At 45.4% G+C, this 21,386-nt stretch overlaps 1 protein-coding gene across 2 annotated transcripts; it reads left to right on the top strand.

Annotated features, from left to right (window-relative positions):
- Positions 1–1,555: 1,555 nt before the first annotated feature.
- SLC9A8 (solute carrier family 9 member A8) lies at positions 1,556–20,356 on the top strand. Of its 2 annotated transcripts, none has more exons than XM_054516647.1 (16): positions 1,556–1,616; positions 2,190–2,368; positions 2,681–2,761; positions 5,637–5,695; positions 8,129–8,212; positions 9,113–9,214; positions 9,983–10,017; positions 10,585–10,728; positions 11,956–12,094; positions 13,245–13,350; positions 13,498–13,614; positions 14,345–14,427; positions 15,605–15,716; positions 16,285–16,505; positions 17,586–17,732; positions 19,102–20,356. In XM_054516647.1, exons 1-16 carry the CDS (start codon positions 1,609–1,611, stop codon positions 19,369–19,371), a joined length of 1,887 nt encoding a protein of 628 aa, XP_054372622.1. In that variant the 5' UTR covers positions 1,556–1,608; the 3' UTR covers positions 19,372–20,356. The 2 variants fall into 2 exon arrangements, with proteins under 2 accessions (XP_054372622.1, XP_036251452.1); XM_036395559.1 differs by having other exon boundaries at positions 18,903–19,211.
- Positions 20,357–21,386: the final 1,030 nt, after the last annotated feature.

Genomic DNA, 21,386 nt, shown 5'->3' with positions numbered 1-21,386 from the left:
AATGAGTGTCAATGTCATAAATCTAAAATTTCATTTGATTAAGTTCACAGCTGATATTTCAGAGGGCCTTTAAAACAATCTGAGGTACTCAATGAGTGTTTGTACAGCTCCCCTTTTATTTCCTGAGCTAGTCAGACCAGAAATCAAAGGAATGCATGTGATGCTGTTATACACTGTCCCATGTCCCTGTCAGCCCAGCAACTTGAACTTGCACTGCATGGATGGATGGATGGATGGATGGATGGATGGATGGATGGATGGATGGATGGATATCCTCAACTGACTTTATAAACAGAAAGGTGCTAATTAGCATTATTTTCCAGGATGCACAGGAGACTTTAGAGACCCAACCCCAGCAGCAGCCTGGGCCAGGAGGGCATTTGAACTTAGACCAGATAAAGCTGGTTTAAATTTTATTTTAACTTGCCGATTAAAATTGCTAATTAATTACTCACTGCTATTTAAATTCAAGTGCATTTTTATGCTGTTTTTGAGGCAGTGGCCTATGATTCAGCTCAGTGGGACATGTCTGAGGCTCTGTTGTTGCTGTAGGGCCAGGCTCTGGCTGGAGGTGGGAGCCGTGACCAGCTGTGCCCTGCTCAGGTCAGCTCAGCCAGGGGAAGGGTTCGGGCAGGTGAACGTGTCTGGTCGGAAAATCAGGGTCCACGTCTGCCCTGGGCACTGCAGAGCAGGCCTGGTGTGACACTTGGCAGGCATCTCACCCCGGTGCCAGAGCAGCCTGCGAGCCAGCCTGTGCCACCGTGACCGCAGCGGTGGCTCTGGGGACGGGGAGTGATGGCAGCTCTGAGGGACAGGACACAATGGCGGCTCTGGGGACAGGGATGGATGGTGGCTCTGGGGACAGGGAGTGATGGCAGCTCTGAGGGACAGGACACAATGGCGGCTCTGGGGACGGGGAGCAGTGGTGGCTCTGGGGACAGGGAGTGATGGCAGCTCTGAGGGACAGGACACAATGGCGGCTCTGGAGATGAGGAGCACTGGTGGCTCTGGGGACAGGGAGTGATGGCAGCTCTGAGGGACAGGACACAATGGCGGCTCTGGGGATGAGGAGCACTGGTGGCTCTGGGGACAGGGAGCGATGGCAGCTCTGAGGGACAGGACACAATGGCGGCTCTGGGGACAGGGATGGATGGTGGCTCTGGGGACAGGGAGTGATGGCAGCTCTGAGGGACAGGACACAATGGCGGCTCTGGGGATGGGGAGCACTGGTGGCTCTGGGGACAGGGAGCGATGGCAGCTCTGAGGGACAGGACACAATGGCGGCTCTGGGGATGGGGAGCACTGGTGGCTCTGGGGACAGGGAGCGATGGCAGCTCTGAGGGACAGGACACAATGGCGGCTCTGGGGACAGGGAGCGATGGCGGCTCTGGGGACAGGGAGCGATGGCGGCGCTGTAGCCGCTGCCCTCGCCGGCAGGGGGCGCCCCAGGCACCGCCGCCCCGGCGCGCGCGGCGCGGGAACGGTGGCGCGCGCCCGCCGCCGCGCCCGCGGCCGTTCCGCCGCCGCCGCCGCGCGCGGCCGGACGTGCCCGCCCGAGCGCCGGAAGCGGCGGCGCGCGGGGCGCCGTGGGAGCGTGAGCCCGGCAAGATGGCGGAGTGAGTGCGGGGCGGCGGGGGCGGCCCGGGGCTGCGGGCCACGGTCGTGCCGTGCCGCGCGGCCGTGCCGCGCCGTTCCATTCCGCGGCATGCTGGCCGGGATCGGTCGCGCTGCGGGGCACGGGCGGGCTGGGCTGTGCAGTGCCGTGCCTGCCGGGGGTACCCGTCCCCTCCGCAGCGGCTCGCGGTGCCGTGCCGTGACGTGCCGTGCGGGCGGCGCAGTGGCGGAGGCACCGGGACCGGCAGCGGGGTTGTTGTTGTTGTTGTTGTTGTTGTTGTTGTTGCTGTTGCCGCTGTTGTCGTGCCCAGCCGGGTGCGCCGGCCGTAGCCTCGGTGCCAGGCTCGGTGCACGGCGGGGTGGGCGCTGCGGTGCGTGAGGCAGTCAGCATCAGCCCGCTCCGGGAACGGGAGCTTGCCGTGTGTGTCTGATCTGACTGCTTGTGAAACGCACCGTGAGGAGCCGGTCACCGGCACGAGCTCCGTGGGATCTGGCGGTGGGTCCGTGCGTATCTGCGGTGGGCTTTGTCGTGCTGCTCCCATCCGGTATAATCACACATTGTATTGTCCTGACAGGTCTGCAAATGCCACCCACGAAGTCATCAATGCCACCCTCCACACTTTGCTGGCCGCTACTACCAAGTTGGTGGCACCTACACCTCCCAAGCCCATCCTTCCAGTTCAGACTGGAGTCCAGGCACAGCAAGAGGAACAGTCTAGTGGCATGACGATTTTTTTTAGTCTTCTTGTTATAGGTGAATGATGAACTAACTGAAAGTCTGGTCTCTGTTAACTGTAGTCTGTGTCTAAGGACATAGGCCAACTCAAAATCATAGTTATTATTTCCCCTCTGGTTCTCTCTGAGAAGTGGGATTTTACACAGGCACAGGGATTTAGAACATTTGTGGTGGTGGAAGCCACTGCTTACACTGGTGCTTCTTCGTTTATTGCCAAAGTGAGGTCTACTAAATCATTAGAAGTTTGCTTGTGTATTTTAAAAATAATACTTTAAAGTATATTTTACTCTTTTCCAACACTCCTCAATATCCATTCTTTTCCCTTCACAGCTATTTGCATCATATTGGTGCATTTACTGATAGAATACCGGCTTCATTTTTTACCAGAGAGCGTGGCTGTTGTTTCCTTAGGTGAGTAACCGTGACATTTTTATGTTGGATTTGCGTTAATCCAGGGAGGAACTGTCAGTAGTGTGCACTAGAGATGTTATGAATATGAACGAGCCCAAACTTTCTCTGGAGAAAGAGGTTCTCATTTATTAAAACAGCTGCAAGGAACGGAGTACCAAGGATACGCCCAGGCACCCACACAGCGAGCCAAAACCAGAACAGTGCACTAACCCCAAGCGCACTGAGCGCTCCCCAGATAACAAGGATCCAAAAAGAAGAACCCTGAGCCCACCGAACTGCCCCCATTTATAGCCCCCTTCGAGTCCAGGATTGGTCCGTTTTGGATCCGCATGGTGATTGGTCCATTTCGAGGCTTCTCATTGGTCCTTAGCGCCGTTCATTCTGGACCAATCGTTTCTGCAGGGCTTCGAGTGATTGGTCAGATCTTCCATCCAATCCCGCTTCGACCTCGCCTTGCCCCGCCAGGCCGCCCTTCCACCAAACCCTGGGCCCTTCTAGAACCTTCTAATAACCCCCCACTCTTAACAGAATACAATTAATATAACATAATTAATAGAATATAATTGAACTATATCCTAATTTAACATAACTTACTTTACCTATGACAGAGATAATGCTCTGTTGTGTGATAGCCATCACTAGAAAGGTACAGCACACTGAACGCAGTGAAGAAAACAAGTAATTCTCAGAGTTAAATTGATTGAAGAAATAAAGAAATGAGCATACACACAGACACTGGCCCAGGAAAATGACATCTGTAGGGATGTCACTGCCTAAGTACTTTGGCATCTTCCTGTTTGCATCCTCAAACCTCTCCTCATGGAGATCAGGTGTGTACTTCATTTCGAATAAATTTGGAGTATTTCTGAGCCCACAGTTTTATGTCAGGGTAATTGAATTTATTTTTATGCTGCTGCTCCTGATTTTTAAATGTATAATTGAGGAGCAAATCGGGCAAAATATTAATTATTTTCTCTAATGTATTATTCTCTAATATTCATTATTTTCTCAATGTACTCTCAGCCCTGGTGGGAGTACAGCACCTGTGTGATCCCTGCAGCTGCCAGCTCAGTGACCCTCTTGTCCTGCTAATGCTCTGCACAGCTGCAAGAGCACAGCTTGAGTTTCAAGTATCCAGTTTTGCCAGCAGTGCCAGAAGTGAGGTGTGTCCTGTTTTGACTTGTGAATTTAGCAATCCTCTCAGGAAGTTATTGAAGGCTAATAAAAGTGACAGCAGAGAAGAGAGATATGATTTTCACAAGTGTTTTTCCACCCATTGTCTAGGCTGCTCAGAAGCTTCTGGTTTATGTTTTCTAGAGGGTGTGTCTCTCCTGGTGGACAGGGTGGGAGTGCGTTCTCTGAGGCTGGATTTTTATCCTCATCCTTATAAGTTGCTGGAATTTTGTTGGTAAAAATAGTTTCCAGAAATGTTTTTTCTCTTTGATTTGTTACTGAGTTTTAACATGTTCTCAGGAAAAATAAAGGTTGGTTCCAATAAGAAAATGCCTATAAAATTTTCAAAAAATGAGGTATAGATTAACTGTTACTAACCCTTCTAATTAGCCCCTTGACAAAACTGACCTGCCTGATTTAATAGAAACAGCTGATCTAAACCTGCATTCATTCATTCATTTAGTAATAAAGAAAGAGTAGTTTGTAAATGCATGTGGCATGTGAGTGGCTGTATCTGCATTCTATCCTTCAAGTAACAGCAGACCTTTGATGTTGCTTCATTTATGTTTTCCTCTTCCTTTCCACAGAAACCATTTCATGGAACAATTATTTCTACCCTCTGGGACGGATGCCTTCCCAGATTTCTGTATAAAGGAAGGCTTAGGCCTCATGGCTTTGTGTGTGTGACACATCCATCAGCAGTAATCCATGTGATTCTGTTTGTGAGACTCTCTTGTTAGCTACAGCATGAGAGAAGGTCTCATGAGTTACAGAAAAGCACACTTAACATGAATTACAGGAAGGCATACTTCAAGCTTCTCAGACACTCTGTACCTTTCATTTGGAGTATTTGGCTTCTGTCCCAGTGCTTGACTATGAAGTCTCCATTCTGTAAATTATAAAACACAACTATGCAGAAGCACAGATCTGAAATCTGGCTGAAGCCAAGTTCCCTAGAACTACTTGAAAATAATTGATGACAGTTCATGAGTTATCTTCATGACTTCCAGAAGAAATCTTGTTACAGTTTTATGTTTGAGGATGTATGGGAGGAAAGAGTGCTATAACCTTTAACCACTGAGTCTGCAGCAGCCTTGATAAAATTCTATCTTCTGTATTCACATTATTTCTACATGACTTAAACAGTGTGTAATTCATTTGGAAAATAGTTCTGACAGGATCCCCACCCTGATCAGAGTTTGTTGCCTTCTTCATTGCCAGAAAGGGCTATGATTTCATTCAAACAAAATTCACTTCTGTGGAGAAGACTGATTTCATTTAATCTACTTTAACTGCAAATAATATTGAAGTGACATGAAGCACAGAAGCCTAACTCATAACTTCCTGATTCTTCAGCAAGAAAGGTGAAATTTCATTTGAGTGCAGCTTAGATGAGAAGTGGTTTTGAGTAGTTAAGCCTGTTATCTTTCTGAACCAGTGAGCATCACACTCTCAGTAGGTCTGCTTGGAGCTGGGCTATCCCAAGAGACAATCTGTTGTGCAGGGAAACTCTGCAGTTATGTAACGTATTGGGAACTGGGGATTCGGGGATTAAACCCAAAACCACTCAGTGTTTTTCTGGTTTAGGAGTGAAACTAACTTGCACTGTGTTTTGCGTTGTTTTCACTTCTAAAACTTGGAGAGCTGATAAACAGTGACACATTTTATTGCTATTTCAGAATGTTTTCTTATTCTCTCCTAGGTATCCTTATGGGAGCTTTTATAAAAATCATAGAGGCTCAAAAGCTGGCCAACTGGAAGGTATTTATTGTTACCAATAGTTGTAACAATTTTTAAATGTAGAAAAATCCCTAAATCTCACAAAAAAGGCTTTGTAATACTTTGTGTTTTAGAGGGCAAGTCCTGGCAGAAGTTTCTCCAAGAGCTGAAGTCTCCAGTGAAGCAGGGATTCTCCTACTGTTTATCCACATTGTCAGAGCAATGAACTCTTCACCATTCCTGCTTTAATTTAAAATCTTGCAGCATTTAAACTATGATTTTGTTTCACAGCACCGAACAATTTATTAGATCAGTGAACTGATTGAAGTCACAGTGATTTGAATTGCCAGTTCTAAACAGAATTTATATCAGCCAGCTGAACATCTTGGTCTGAGTAGTGAATTTTAATCCTAGCTTGCAATTTTATATTTCTTGGCAGTTTTTGCCCTAAAGGAAGATCTTTTTCTCCTTAGTTGAAATACATTAAAATGCATGGATTTTCAATCTGATGTAGCTTTTGAACTACATATTAGACTTTTTTTTATCAACTAACTACACTGGTTTGGTGTACACTTGTTTAAACAATTACATAGCTCAGCAGTTGTGTTGAAATATTTCATTTTTACGTATGAAGTCATTGGAAGCAGTGGGGGCTGCAGTAGTTAGTGCTTTTCCATTCATGATTTGTGTCAACTGGATTTGACTTAAAATTGAAAATCAGTTAAATGGCCACAGCATCAGCATTTTAAATTAGTTTCTTATAGATTAAATAAAATAATCTGAGTAAGATCATGCATGTAAGAGAGAAAAAGAAAGCTTCATGCTCTGATTAAAGCACTTGTTCTCTAAACACAGCAAATACTGATCACAGCTGATGAATTACATGGGGGTTTTCTGGGAAGTGTTGGTCTCATCTTGGGAGGCACTGGGGAGCTGTGCTTGTTTGTGTAGTCAGCCAAGGTGAGAGGCCGCAGATACCACGTTATTATTTTTTTATTTGAGTTATTTTCACTGTAATAAAGCTTAGGTTTTAACATAGGCTGTTGTAATGTTAGATCAATAATTATGGACTTTATTACATGGTTATAAATGGTTCTAAATTTACTAAATACCTTTTGTTTATCTGATAAGATAAAAAATGAAATATTTAACTGCGGGCTATATCCCTGTGCAAAGCAAATCTTGGATCATCTCCCTGCCCTGAAAACTTTGCTGTGTAATTTCTGCTGATCACGCCTTAGTGAGCGTTCATTCAGGTTCAGCACTAAGACCTTGTGCTTGCTGGTTGTTCTTGGCCAGCACAGCTGATAGTCAGAGTCCTCATGTTTTATTTTCCTCTGCTTCCATGCAGCACAGACACAGTCCTTCCTCTCCATTGTTGTCAGTTCCCTGTCCAGCTCTGTTTCAGGCTTTTGTGGGGTGCAGGTGCTGTGCTGGCAGGAGCAGGCAGGGTCAGCCTTGGGCTCGGGGCTGTGCGTGCACACCCGCGGCCTTTCAGCCCAGAGGATGAGTTTGCTTTGCTAAGCCCCCCAAATCCTTTAAGATGATTATCACTGGTACAGGCAGGAATGAGACTTTAAAGAGCTGAGTACCTCTGTTGTGAAAGCTGGTGTTAGAACAGAACAGAGCAGTCCATCAGCTGTTCACCCCGGTTTAAACAAGTCAATTGGTGCTCGTGGAGGTGACAGCTCTGGGGGGACCAGGGGAGGAAGCAGGTGGGAAAAGAGACTGGCCCTCAGCTGGGATTCATTTGCCTTTTGTGCCTCCTCTGCCAGCAGAAAAACCAGGGTGCCAGGCTGGGGGTGCAGCGTGAGCAGTGTTAGCCAGGGGATGAGATAAGTGACAAAGACTGAGGACACAGAAAATAGCATCTTACCTCATGGTGGGTTCCATTTATATCACTGTGAGGGCAAAGAGGAGCCATCAGAACAGTACCATTCAATTCAGGCAGAAATGACATCTGCTGAGAAGAATCCAGCCTCAGGCCCCTCAGGTGGTGTGTCACCTGAGCCTGGTCACCTGCAGGGGCTGATGATGTGATTTTCTTGTCAGGTGATGAGTTTTCCAGTGAAACTGCTTGGTCCCAGTTAACCTGTTCTGTTCAAACAGTGGCCAAGAGGTCACTGTTCCTTGGCAGTCCTTACAAATGTCCAAACTCTCAGATAAAGAGGGAATGCTCTTTGTGGAAACAGGAGGATTTTTCCTTTACCATAAATAACCTATTTTCTATGCAGCTTTTTTGGAGACAGTAATTTAAAAGAAGTAACTCCTAGCTTTCTATCACTGGGTTGAAAAAGAAATAGAAGCAGCAGCCCTGGAATAGTGTACTGTTCTTCAGTCTTGTACTTCATGATAAGAAGGGAGAAAGATCTTTCATTTTCCATCACTATTTTTAATAGCTTTTCTTTTGGAAGATTTGATGTTATTTCAATAATGATGATATCTCTGAAATTATAATGATTTTTTTTTTTGCAGGAAGAAGAAATGTTTCGTCCAAATATGTTTTTTCTGCTTTTGCTTCCACCTATTATATTTGAATCTGGATATTCACTGCACAAGGTCAGTCCCTGCCAGACACTCATTTTGGATGCTGAGGTTTTGTTTGGAACAGATTCTGCTTTTAGTTATCTCCATGAAGCTTAGGATAATTGCATTAAATTCCATTATATTAATCATTAGGGAATTGAGAGTGCAAAATTTAAACCTCTTCAACCCAGAGTGCAGGGAGTGTAGCTTGTTGCTGATAACTGAGTGCTGGCAAGGTGTGGGGCACTGCACAGATGAGGTTTTCCTTGGCTGGAGAGGTTCTTACCTCACCAGAGCTGTACAAGGGCTGCTGTGAAGGAGGAGAAGTGGGAAGGGTGGGGTCACTCCATTGCTAAAGAAGAGGGAAATGTGTGTGAGGTTGGGACCCTTGCTGGGGGCCCGTGTTTCCATGGGCATTTCTCACAGCTGCCCTCCTGGCCGAGGGGCTTTGCTGCTCCCTTGGGCAGCCCTGGTGCTGCAGGAGAGGAGGGAGCAGTGGCCATGGAGGTACCAGGAGCTGCTGACCAGCACTGGAGACCTTGTCATACAAAATCACAAGCAATGGACCAGCAGCTGGGAAGTGTACAAGCCTTTTTCACATGCCCTGTCTCCAGCAGAGGGATTAACTTACACTTTTGCCAGGTGGGAAATATGTCCAAGTGCTGGTGAATATTTGCCTGAGGATTGGGTTCTTGTTATGGTGCTGACAGGGAGTCAGTCCTGGGAGTCAGGGGAGTTGCTGTTGTCCTCAGGAGAGCAGCAGTCTCTCCAGGCAGGTGGTGTGGATGTGTGTCCTGGGGCACCTGGAACCAAACTGAGCCTTTGTAATGGGAAACCCAGTTGTGAGTTAGAATCTAATTAAATGGAAACCCAAACATGAGATTTCCCTCAGGCCATTTTTACTAATTTACTTATTTTGTTACTGTGTTCCAGGGTAATTTTTTTCAGAACATTGGTTCCATCATTCTGTTCTCAGTATTTGGCACTGCAATATCAGCTTTCATTGTAGGTGGAGGAATCTATTTCCTGGGCCGGGTAAGTGCTTTAAAGCACTCCATTTTATCTGGCTGTTGGTTGAAAGTCCCTTTTTCAAGAGCAGACAAGTAGAGTGCAGGTGAATTGCTGGTCACAAAGGGCAGTTCTCTGCTCTCACAAAGGCAGTGGCACACCCCCCTTGCATGGATATTGCTGGAGAGGCCGTGGAGTCTCCCTCCCTGCAGGACTCAAAGCTCTCTGGACACGATCCTGGCTCCAAGGGCTCTGTGGAGCTGGAGGGGTGGGGTCGGGGACCTCAGGGGTCCCTTCCAGCCTGAGCTGCTCTCTGACACAGCATGTGTCATGGGAAAAGCAATTAAGACTTGAGTTTTACTTTCTCTAACTTCCACAGTCTTCCTGTTCCAAAGCCTGTGTTCTCTAGAGCCATCTCGCACTCCACAATTTTTATTTTTTTTTTGCTTCTGTGGTTTGGTATTTCCCATTGGTTACACATAGGCACAGATATTTATCTTTTCTCTCAGACTTCATTCTGGAAGGCCAAGCATTGTGTCCTTTCCTCTTTGCCACTCAGATTTCTCCTCCTCTGAATGTCATGGTTGCCCTTCTCACCTGACTCTGCTCTAGTTCCCTGATCTTGGGTGACCAGAATTGTAGCAGTAGATTACAGTGGGAGGGCAGTGTTAAACTGGACAACATCACTACTGTGAATTTTTCTTCATAATGAATTCAGGATTTGATGAATAGTTTGGTTTTTAAGAACAGAAGAACACCACAGTTAATTGTGATTATTTTCTACCATTCTTTCAGGCTGATGTAATTTATAAACTCAACATGACAGACAGGTAAGCTCTTGGGGAAATGGTGTAGTCTATGAAATAAAGCTTTCTTCAGGATAGCTCTAGGTAGGAAGTGCACTGCAGTTGGCCACCTCTTTTGGTCAGTGTATAGACTGCTGAGATTCAGCATTGTATGTGAAACTAAGAAATAGATGGAACACTTCTATACCCTCTTTATTACCCTTATTTCCAAATACTATTGTATTATATTCCATCCTTTTGCATTCCAGTGTATTCTGTTCTGTGCTCAGTGATTTCTTGAGATAGATACTGGGTATTTTAACCAAACTTTAAGATTTGTAAACCTAGATTAGCTGGTATTATTAATATATGTGATAAGGGTATAACTTCCTTGTCCACATCCTCTCTTAAAAGACAGGGTAAGTTTTTCAGAATCAATAATGTAAATTTTTCAAGAACTTGGCAAGTGGCCAAGTTCTTATGACAGGAAAGAAAGTACTTTGTTATCACTGTGTAGAAACTGTAACACAAATACCTTTGGTACTGTTGTTCATGTGAGTTACTAGGTGCGTGGTTTTCTTTCATCTAGTTTCCTCTTTTGTGTTCTCCCAGTTTTGCATTCGGCTCTTTAATATCTGCAGTTGACCCCGTGGCTACTATTGCCATTTTCAATGCCCTTAATGTGGATCCTGTGCTTAACATGTTGGTTTTTGGAGAAAGTATTCTCAATGATGCAGTCTCAATTGTCCTGACCAAGTAAGTGCCTTGGAGCCACCTGTGTTTATGGAAACAGTCACTACATCATTTTCTGTTTGTTTTTTGGTCTACAGTTATCCTGCCACCTTCCTTTGGAACACATTGTGTATTTCAGGTGTAAGGCTGAATCTCGGATGGTGCTTCTGTGTCAAAAGCAATCCAGAACGTGAGCTGCACGGGCAGGGGACAGTAAATGGCTGCCTCATTACCCCCACCTCAGAGCCTTGTCTCATTGACCCTAGATAATGGATTCTTTCTAATTCCATTCATGATCAGCTCTCTCTCCATGGAGGGTCCTGGCAGCAGGACCCCACATGTCACCTGCCAGGCACAGCAATGTTCACCTTCCCTGCTGCTCTGTCTGTGCCATTGGCTTGTGCCCAGAGTGCCACTGTGCCTGGGGAGCAGTACAGGCCATGCAGTGGGGTGGTGTTCATGTTGGGGCTACAGGAAAGAGGAACCTCCAGTATCCTTATCTTCTGCCTGTGATCATTCTTTGGGGCTGAAAGAGAGTGGAGAGATATATCTCCATCTTATTGCTGAAGCCAATAGATGTGACTGTGAATGTATAGAAGGAGCAGCTGTACCAAGCAGGTAGTGAAGTCAGAGTAATTTTCTAATGGATTAATTGCTTTTATTACAGTTGTGGTGCTTTCAGTACTGAAGGCTAAAAGCAGCCAAAAGAAACACTAGCTAGAATCTGTGTGTTCTTTGCACAGAATTTTCATTAAATATATTCCTGAAATTCAAAGAGGTTTCTTCCCTTTCCTGTTAAGAGCTGCTTTGTTTTCCTTCAGTGACCTTCTTGTCTCTCATCCACACCTAAATATTTGATGAGAGTTCTTCCTGTTCATTTGTTCTTCTCAGAGGATCACATGAGTTTTTAGCACTGTAAAATGTGTTTTCTTTTCCTTCTCAAAGTTTGAACATTGTTTTCAAATGCTGGGCATCACCATAGCCTATTTACGCCATTCTGGGATTCTTCAGAGGAGCAATGCTGGATTTTTAGCAGAATTAGGTTTCCCTTTGGGGATTACACTGAGGCTTGATTTAACGTCTTTTGACATTCCTCTTGTTATATATATCACAGTAAAACCTTTTAAGAGTGGTAGCAACAAAGAAATGGGAGTCTTTTTTGTTGTTATGCTCAAAAGATGTTTGATATTTTTGGATCCAGGCTTAGAATGTATAACCATTTCTTTTTATTTCTCTTTTAATTGTATCTAGCACAGCAGAAGGTTTGACAAGGGAAAATATGTCAGATGTAAGTGGATGGCAAACCTTTCTACAGGCACTGGGATACTTTCTCAAGATGTTCTTTGGTTCTGCAGCACTTGGCACACTTACTGGTCTTATTTCTGCATTAATATCCTTTTTTAATTTTGGTGATATATATGTATACATTGGTGAACTGCAACATCCTAGTAGTATTTTTCTCTCCATCTTCTCCAGCATTTCTTAGAGGATATTTGTTATTAGACATTATTTTGGTTTTATGTTAGTGTGCATGGGGGTGTATTAAAAGTGGCATCAAATTTTTATGAACATAATTAAGGTCTGAAATGTTGTATAATAGCTTATGTGCATTGGAGTGTTATAAGATATGGTAATTGTTTTGTAAATTCAAAATATATTAATTCCATTTCAATACCAATCCATTTTAACAAGCATATGGCTTCTTCTTTACATACATAAAACAGTTAATTAAAAAGAAAAAAAAGCTGCTTTTCCCGGGGGCCTTGAGTCAGCCCAGCTCGTTTGTCCCTATGGATCATGTGCAGGCAGCTGAATGTGGACACTGTTCTGTTTGCATTTACCCTGGGTTATATTTTGCCTCTTCCACTTCCATGAATTGGTTGCTAAACAACCCAGGAGCTGCTGTGCTGAGATCAGGAAGGCTGTTTGCTGTAGCCCAGACACCTTTGTTACTTCTTGGGCTGGTTTAATGCTAGCTCTGACTTCACTGTGTGAGACTGGGCTGTGCAGCTGTACTTGGATCAGCTGGGACACACTGCCAAACACTTGGTTTGTAACAACAGGAAGAGAATATTTGATTAAATACACACTTATTTCCCCTTTTGGTTCATCAGCCTAATTCAAAAACTTTGAAATTATTCCATACATCACAACAAGAGAGGGAGACAGATGTTCAACACTTCTTTGATCATATCTAAATTATACTAAGTCAAAGAGAAAAGCAGCTTGTTTGCCCTTTAGAGTTACTAGTGCCTCAATAACCTGTTGTTATCAGTATTGTAGAGGCACATCAGTAAGAGATCTTTGTGTCTAGCTCTGTCTTCTGACAGACTTCTACCAGCAGTAGCTTCCATAAGGCACATTCCTCTCATAAGAAATTACTCATCTTTCCATACTTGAGTTGAATATGTAGATTTTATTGGTTATTCAGTAGAAAAGTACATTAAGTGTAATCATTGTTTTGTAACGGAATGAACACATCAAAATATTTCTTTGATTTATTTTTTAATTTACTTTTTCCATAACATTTCTGTGTGTACGTACTAAAGCACATTGATTTAAGGAAGACACCTTCCCTAGAATTTGGGATGATGATTATCTTTGCTTACCTTCCTTATGGACTTGCAGAAGGGATCTCCCTCTCAGGTGAGTAGCAAAATGAGTTCTGACCACTCTGTTTGATATGTTAAAATATTTGTATTGCTGTAGAAGCAGCTTTTGCCTTGTGAGAAGATTACTCTGGAGGGTCTCAGCAGTAAATCCTTGTGCTGACTGCCCCGTTCTTGCCCACAGGTATCATGGCAATCCTGTTCTCTGGCATCGTGATGTCTCATTACACTCACCACAACCTGTCCCCAGTGACACAGATCCTGATGCAGCAGACACTCAGAACTGTGGCTTTCATGTGTGGTAGGTGCTGCCTGCTATTAAATCTAGTATTAGTCCTTTAAAATTTCACTTGCATGGAACTGTGGTTCTGTTGGGAGCAGCAGAGCTGTGGATTTGCATCCAGGCATTTGTGTGTCCATGGTCCTTGTCTTTAAGAGAAGAATTCCCGAGAGTGGGGACTGGAAGGCACTCAAAAGTCACCTTTCCTGCCACACTGGATAAGACATGCAGTAAATCTCTCTCCCATCCTGCAGGCTCCTGCTAAGATTTGCCATAAGATTGATGGCCAAATAGAGATCACTGACTCTTATTTCTCTAGTCTGTTTTTAGTTCTAGGAGGTGGGGGTTGAGTGATATTTTTTATGTTTTTAATATAAAAAGCTACTTGCAAAAACAACAACTTTACATATGAAGGTTTTTGGAAGTAGTGGTACAAGCAGCTCAGTCCTAGAGCCTTTCCAGTTCCTTTTGCAAACCAAACCTTTGAAGAACTGACATGTTCCTGCATTACAAACATGACCCTGGTTTCTGGGGGCTGCCATGAATGAATTCTGTATTGTTTGCAGGGGGATGCAGTGTGAGCAGGGAGTGGCTTTGCTGCAGAGGGAACTTAACCACTCCTTAGTGAGCAGCAGCAGCTCTCCAGGGTTTGGTCAGGAAATCCTGTTTTATGTACTGTATGTAGTAATTAATAACAGGAGTAGAAAAGTTTTCTGGAATTGTTTATTTAAATGTGATTTCTCTTTTTCAGAAACGTGTGTTTTTGCATTTCTTGGCCTGTCAATTTTTAGTTTTCCTCACAAGTTTGAAATGTCCTTTGTCATCTGGTGCATAGTAGGTATTTACTTCCTTCCATATCTTTTTAGATGCATTTTTGGTATTGGGGAGGGGGAAACACCTTACAGTTAAAATATTATAGAATAATTGTTATGATTTATAGGATTTTATAAAAAATTCTCTCTTTTCCTAATTCTTTTGTTTTGAAACCCATTTCAGCATGCCTTAGTGCAGTGACTCTGTGGATCTCGTTTCACATGGGACTTGGCCCCACCTGTTGCCATTATAATGGTTTAATATCAGCATGAGAAATGTGTTCCTTTTGCAGGGAGGGCAGTGTGGGTCCCTTTCCAGCTGTGTACAGCAGTGTACACTGGCCCATTCAGTGCATGCTTCAAGGGAAGGATTGTTATCTACACTTCCCAGAGAGGGGTATCAGCAAGGGAACTGCTCTGCCTGCCCTGCACACAGCTTCCCTAGCTAATATTTATCTAAGGTGTGACACTTCCTTCTGGGTGGCATTGCTCTCTCAGGCGTGATGCAAATTGTGTAATTTTGGGGTGATTCATAAAGGAAAACAGCACAGCCCTTCAAGGATCCTGCTGACTAATTCTAGGATATTTACCTTATCAAGGTCTGTTTGTAGTGGAGCTCTGAGAAAACCTTGCCTTTTTCTGAGTTAAAGTTTTCTCTGTGTTTGTTAATTGTTTGCCATTAAATCAATAGTCCCCTTTTTTTTCTTCTCTGCTCTCAAAAGTGTTGCTTCAATGTGGGGTATGTTTTATAGCCTTACCCAGGGACATGTTGAGAAACAGGCTGATGTGTATTTGTTTGGCTCCTGGCCTTCCTGAGCTACAGGGAGACAACAGAAATACCTTATTGCCTCTTGGCTGCTGCAGCCCGGGAGTGATTAAAGGAGCTGAACTGAGGAGCACTTTTACCCAAAGTACTTCTTGGTCTCCCTGGAATGTCTCCTGGGTTCCATTTATTTATTATAAGTAAAGCAACTTGGTCTCCATCAGTGACAGGTCTGGTTTAGTTTCAGTTAAGCAGACAAAATGTTTCAGGAGCAAAATTCCACAATGCCCTGTGCTGTGGAGTTTCTGTTCATGGAGCAGTACACCTGCCTATGAGCAAAAAGAACATATTCACCTTGCCCTGTAAAACCAGCTGCAACTGGGGCCTCGTGGATGTAACACATCAAATGGTCTTTGCTTTTATTTCTGTTTTTCAGGTGCTGGTTCTCTTTGGTAGAGCAGTGAATATTTTTCCGCTTTCCTACCTACTCAACTTTTTCCGTGATCATAAAATCACTCCCAAAATGATGTTTATCATGTGGTTTAGTGGTAAGTTAAAGCTCAGAATACTGAGAACCAGAAAAAATGTTTTATCTCTTTCATTTGTGGCCCACTCGAGGAGGAACCAGTTTCTCATTGGTTGAGCAAAACTCAGCTGAACATTTCCCTATTCTGATACCCAAGTGCAAGGAAATGTTCTCTTTCCCCTTTGTGCTGGAGGACTTTGCTCTGGTGAGCCCCACGAGAGCTTTTCTGTGTGGAGGCTGCTTGTCTCTAGGCCCAGCAGCTTCACAGTTTGACCAAGAGTGTCTGAAATGCTCAGACTTGTTTAGGGTGGCAGCCAGGTGGTAGATCATGGGCACGGACAGGATTGTGAGGCCCTTTGGAGGGTGGGGAATTGTGAAGCCCTGTGGAGGGTGGGGAATTGTGAAGCCCTGTGAAGGGTGGGGAATTGTGAGGCCCTGTGGAGGGTGGGGAATTGTGAGGCCCTGTGAGCCCTTTGGAGGGTGGGGAATTGTGAAGCCCTGTGGAGGGTGGGGAATCGCTGCTGGGCTCTCTGGGTGCTCAGCTGCTGCTGCTGTTGACTCTCCCCTGCTGCCCTGTTCTCTCCCCTGAGGATTACGTGGTGCCATTCCCTATGCCCTCAGCCTGCACCTGGGCCTGGAGCCCATCGAGAAGCGGCAGCTCATCGGCACCACGACCATCATCATCGTGCTCTTCACCATCCTGCTGCTGGGAGGGGGAACCATGCCCCTCATCAGGCTCGTGGACATCGAGGACTCCAGACCACGCAAGAGGAGCAAGAAGGACGTCAATCTTAGCAAGACAGAGAAGATGGTTTGTTTGGGCTTTCATTCACAGCATCACTGGGGTTTGGGTGGGGAGTTTTTTCTAGTTCAGACATCTTTCAGTACTAGTACGTGATTTTTTACTAAAAAGTAAGATGAAGGCAGTAGAAAAAGCCAAGGTAGTAGGACAAAGCCAAGCAATATAATTCTAATATATCCCAAAGACAGAGTTTGGTTAGTGTTGATACAAAATGGTAGTATTTGGACAAGGGGAGGAGAAATAATCTCTTAATTCAATCCAATTACAGGTTGAGCTGTATAAATTAAACTAATCCCTGGAAAAGCATAAAGCAGATGATAGAGGATTGAGTCATATACAGAGAGAAAGTAGTTGCTACAGTGTGAGATGGAAATTAATCATAAAAGGCAGATGGAAATTATTTTGAAAAATGCAAAGGTTGTGAGAAGGTCATAACAATAGCCCCCCTCTGACTGGACTTTATTTTAAAGCAATTTCTGGCAAAGCAAGAGATCTGACAAAGCCAAAAGCCATTCTGGAACCTCTTGTGCAAAAGATGAGACTAAAAAGTATCACAGAACATTTTTTGCCTGTTTTTCTCTAAATCATTGAAAAGTATATGCAGGGTATTGTTCTGGAGGATCTTAAGAACATTTTCGCCTCACATGAGGTTGGTTGTAGTCTTTAGAGTGACCTTGCACTGTCCACACAAGGAAGTGCAGGCAGAGTGCAGGGACAGGGCATGTTTGACAGGGCTCGTTTTCAGTGGGACAATGACAGCAGTGGTGCTTGCTGGATTAAAGCATTGTCCAGCTCACAAGAGAAAACCTGCACAGTAGAAACCTGTTCTCAGCAATAGTGACAATACAAAACATGGAACATTTGAGGTCTTTTCCCTTTCAGCATGGAAAGGGAACTAAGTGGCTCGGGGATTCAGTGGCTGAACAGACTCACAGTCCTAAGCCCTGCAAGGCTGGGACGGGGATCAATTCCATATTGTTCCAGCATGACAACTGGTTGTGACAAGGGACACCACAGAGCAGGGGCTGAAGCAAGGAGGTGGGATGACTGCCACTTCTCTCAGTTATTCCATCTTTGTGATTTTTCTAGGGAAACACCATAGAATCTGAGCATTTGTCAGAGCTCACAGAGGAGGAATATGAAGCTCAGTACATAAAACGTCAGAACCTCAAAGGGTTTATGCGGCTTGATGTGGAGTATTTGAATCCTTTCTTCACCAGAAGACTCACACAAGAAGTAAGTCTTCCTTATTTTCTTGAAGAAGAGAAACTGGTCGAGTTGGTGGTTGTCCTCAGTACCACACAGGGCTCGTCGTGCAGCCACACAATGTGTGTGGGGACAGTGGGACATCTGTGTATTGCTCATGCATAGAGAGAGCAGCTGTAATGAGCAGCTGCTCTGTAAGTTGGATTAAATGAGCATCTCAGAGCTCCCCCAGTTAAACTTGGTGTAGGGATTTGCTGAACTTGCCTTTAATTGTGCAGGGAACCATGAAGGGCATCAGGAGTCACTGGCTGCTAGAAAAAGCTGCTGCCATTCGAGCAGCATTTTTAAAGAGCTGTCACACACAGTTCCTGCCTCTTACTGTCAGTGGTCCTGTGACTTCTGGAGCTGTGCTGTTGCTGCAGAGTGCAGTTTGTATCTTGGAAACAGGCACCAGCATTGCACCCTGTGCTTTCCAGACTGCTCGCTTCCCACAGACAGGGCTCTGGGGCTGTACATGCAGAACAACGCCTGACAGTAATTAACACTGAGTGGCCCCAAGGTGTAAATACTGTGCCTTTTTCACTCTCATGCCTCAGAAATCTGAGGCTCCTTAGTCACAGAATTCACTGTTTTTCCAGTTTCCCATGGAAGCATTTTAGCTGTGGAGTTAATAATTTTGTGTAAGTGCACATTCCATCTTCCTAGCCTGCCCAAAAGTACTGTTTTTCCTCTTGTTTTGTACTTTTCAAAAGTACCATTTCAGCACTTTCCCTACAAAAACTAAAGTAATTTATTGCAAAACCAGAAAGGAATCAAAAACCAAAGTAAGCATCTGATTCGTAGTTGGTAGCCAAAAGCACAGGCTGCCATCCAGATTGCAGCCAAAGGCTGGAAAAATAAGCATGTGAATCACCACGGCAGGCCACAAGGTTCCCAGTGTCCCTGGGAGCATGAGGAGCAGAGGCAAAGCCAGGCCCTCCAGACAGCATTAGGATTGTTGAAACACACAGAGCAGGACTGTCTAGAGAACACAGGTAAAAACAGCCATCACCAAAGCTGTCATCTGTAGCAATAATGAATATTTTCCGTGGGGAAGCAGTGGTGCTCAGAGGGCAGGAGCAGATGATCCCCGAGGGCTGTGCCCAGCCCTGGCCCTGCAGTGCCCTGGCAGGTGAAAGGCCGTGCTTTGCTTTGCCCCAGGACCTGCACGACGGGCGCATCCAGATGAAGACCCTGACCAACAAGTGGTACGAGGAGGTGCGCCAGGGCCCCTCGGGCTCCGAGGACGACGAGCAGGAGCTGCTGCAGCAGAGCGGGGCCGGGGCGCGCTGAGCTCGGGGCCATGGAGCGCTGAGCCTGGGCTGGGCTCCTGCCTTGCAGTCTTGTGCTCCTCGTTTAGGTGACACCCACAGCTCTGCTGTCGCTGTTCAGGAAGGGAAACCCACAAGGGTCAGACGCTGGCTGGGCTCGAGGAAGAACCTTTTGCTCAGACTTCACCGCGCAGCAAATTCCAGGCAGCCCGATGAGGAACAGAAGCATCTGCCATGGAACGATGACATTGTTAATGGGGATGGGTTCCTCCCATCCCAAAACCTGCTGGGCTCACACGCTGCAGGACAGGGCTGTGCGTGGCTCTGCAAAACAACAAATTGCACTTTACCTTTTATAAATATAAATATATTCATTCACAGCATGAAGAATCTTGACAGCTTATACTGTGAATTGGTTTCAGCACTAGTAAGGGAATCTGACTGGAGGAAATGTATAATTTATGGAATTTGCACATTTTGAACCCAGAAAAGATGCATACCTTGACAAGAGCAGATGTTGCACATACAGGGAATCACCTCTGAAAATGTAGTTTTGCCTCTTAAGAAATCCTTGATTTCTGTTTTATGGGACTTTTCAGTTTTTATAGTAAGGGATCTGATCCACAGTACTGATTATAGCATGGTTTTGGGGAAATGGGGGTCTGTGACAGCACAGAACTGCGTTTGAAATTGTAGCTTCTTTTCTTTGGCTAAAGCCAGTTGCAGTTGGGTTTCTATAATTGGCAGTTGCTCCTTGCTGGCACTTTGGCTTCAAATCTTAGAAAAGAGCAGCTTCTGTTTTGCCTAATTTATGAAATGTCCCTAACACCCCAGAATTCACCAGTGGCATTTTTAAGCTTCAGCGGAAGCAAAAGCAGGACATGCATGAGGAAAAAGAGCCTTCAAAATCTAATCCAGGTACAGAAAGATTAATATTGCACGTGGCTGAAGCAGTCTCTGCTGGGAAGTGCCAAACAGCTTCCATTAAGCTGTTCCATTTTTCTCTTCTGCTTACAGTGTTTCAGAGTCTGTGTTATCACTGCATTTGTTCTCCATGGCCCAGTGTTTGCTTGGCATTGCCAACACCTGAACGTGTTTGTTACACATTTGCCATGGTGACACATGCAGCAGTTTGCTCCCACTGCCAAATTCCTCCTTGGTCATTTGCATATCCATTGTCAGGATGTGAATTACAGTTCAGCACCGAATCTGACATGCAAATGTGCATGTTTGTTTCTGAAGATGTGAGACTTCGTTTTGGTCTGGTTTTGCTACTGAGTTTTTCTAATCCACTGCTTACCTACCGAGAGAATAAAAGTTCAAGAATGTATTCAGAATCCTGAACCTGTTGTCTGAGCAGTTTTTCAAAATACCACATCTTGTTCCCTGCTGCCCTTTCCCTGCCTGTGGAAAGGGCTCACTCCTTGTCCCAGAGCTGGGACATGCACAGCTAGGGCTGAGCAGGCTGTGCAAGCCGTGAGTGCTTGTTTCATCCATGGGGAATCTGTGTCAACAGCGGCCTTTCTGAATTATAAACTTCAGTTACCCATCACTCCTCCTGCCTTTCCCACCTCTACGCCCAGGAGCTGCTGGAAGGTCCCTGAGAGCCTCTCCTCAGCGGTTCCGTGGTGGAGCTGCTGTTACCCCGGGGTGGCACAATGCCTCAGTCCCGCTGCCGTGCCCGAGGGCCGCGCCTCCCGGTGCCCTCCGGTCCCTCCCTGTGCCCTCCGGTCCCTCCCGGCGCCCCCCGGTCCCTCCCGGCCGTTCCCGGTCCCTCGGCTCGGTCGCGCCGCGTCTGCGCTGTTCGCTGCCGCCCTCTGGCGGCGGCCGGCGGTAGCGAGCGGAGGGAATCGCTCTGAAGCGATGCCGGTGAAGACGGCGGGGATTTGAACTGGGTTGGGTTTAAAACCAACTGTTCTAAAACTTAACATAATATTACGCTTGTCAAAATTGGACTTAAGTGTGTATTCTGAGAGAGCAAAGCTAACTCACTCATTTTGGAACCAAAAGAGGTTTTTACCATAGTGCCCAATGCTTATATTCATTTATCAATACAAATACTGGCTTTTCTGTCAGTCATTTCGCAGTTTGGAGCTGTTCACTTAATATGCTTAGAAAATAAATATTCTTCTTTATTGACTTGCCTGGCAGTTACTTTAGAACATTTCCTATTTTATCAGACCAGTATTAAACCCTAACCCTCTTTCCACAACTCCTCCATCCTAACTTGGATCTGCAAGCCTGTGCAAGAGGAAACTTGATTTCTTAATGTTCTCAGCTAAGCACCCCAGCAGCTGAAGCAGAGGCTGCTGCCTGCAGAGCCCCAGGTGCTGCTGGGTGAGCTCTGGCTGATGCTCCAGGCTGCAGAGATGCT

The sequence above is a fragment of the Molothrus ater genome, chromosome 17 (genome assembly GCF_012460135.2).
Source record: "Molothrus ater isolate BHLD 08-10-18 breed brown headed cowbird chromosome 17, BPBGC_Mater_1.1, whole genome shotgun sequence".
Lineage (NCBI taxonomy): Eukaryota > Metazoa > Chordata > Aves > Passeriformes > Icteridae > Molothrus > Molothrus ater.
This window is presented reverse-complemented; position numbering and strand designations above follow the sequence as displayed.

Excerpts from the sequence above, each read along its gene's own strand:
- SLC9A8 (XM_054516647.1), top strand. Across the intron at positions 2,762-5,636 it reads CGTGGCTGTTGTTTCCTTAG|GTATCCTTATGGGAGCTTTT; the intron begins GTGAGTAACCGT and ends ATTCTCTCCTAG. Across the intron at positions 10,018-10,584 it reads AAACTCAACATGACAGACAG|TTTTGCATTCGGCTCTTTAA; the intron begins GTAAGCTCTTGG and ends GTGTTCTCCCAG.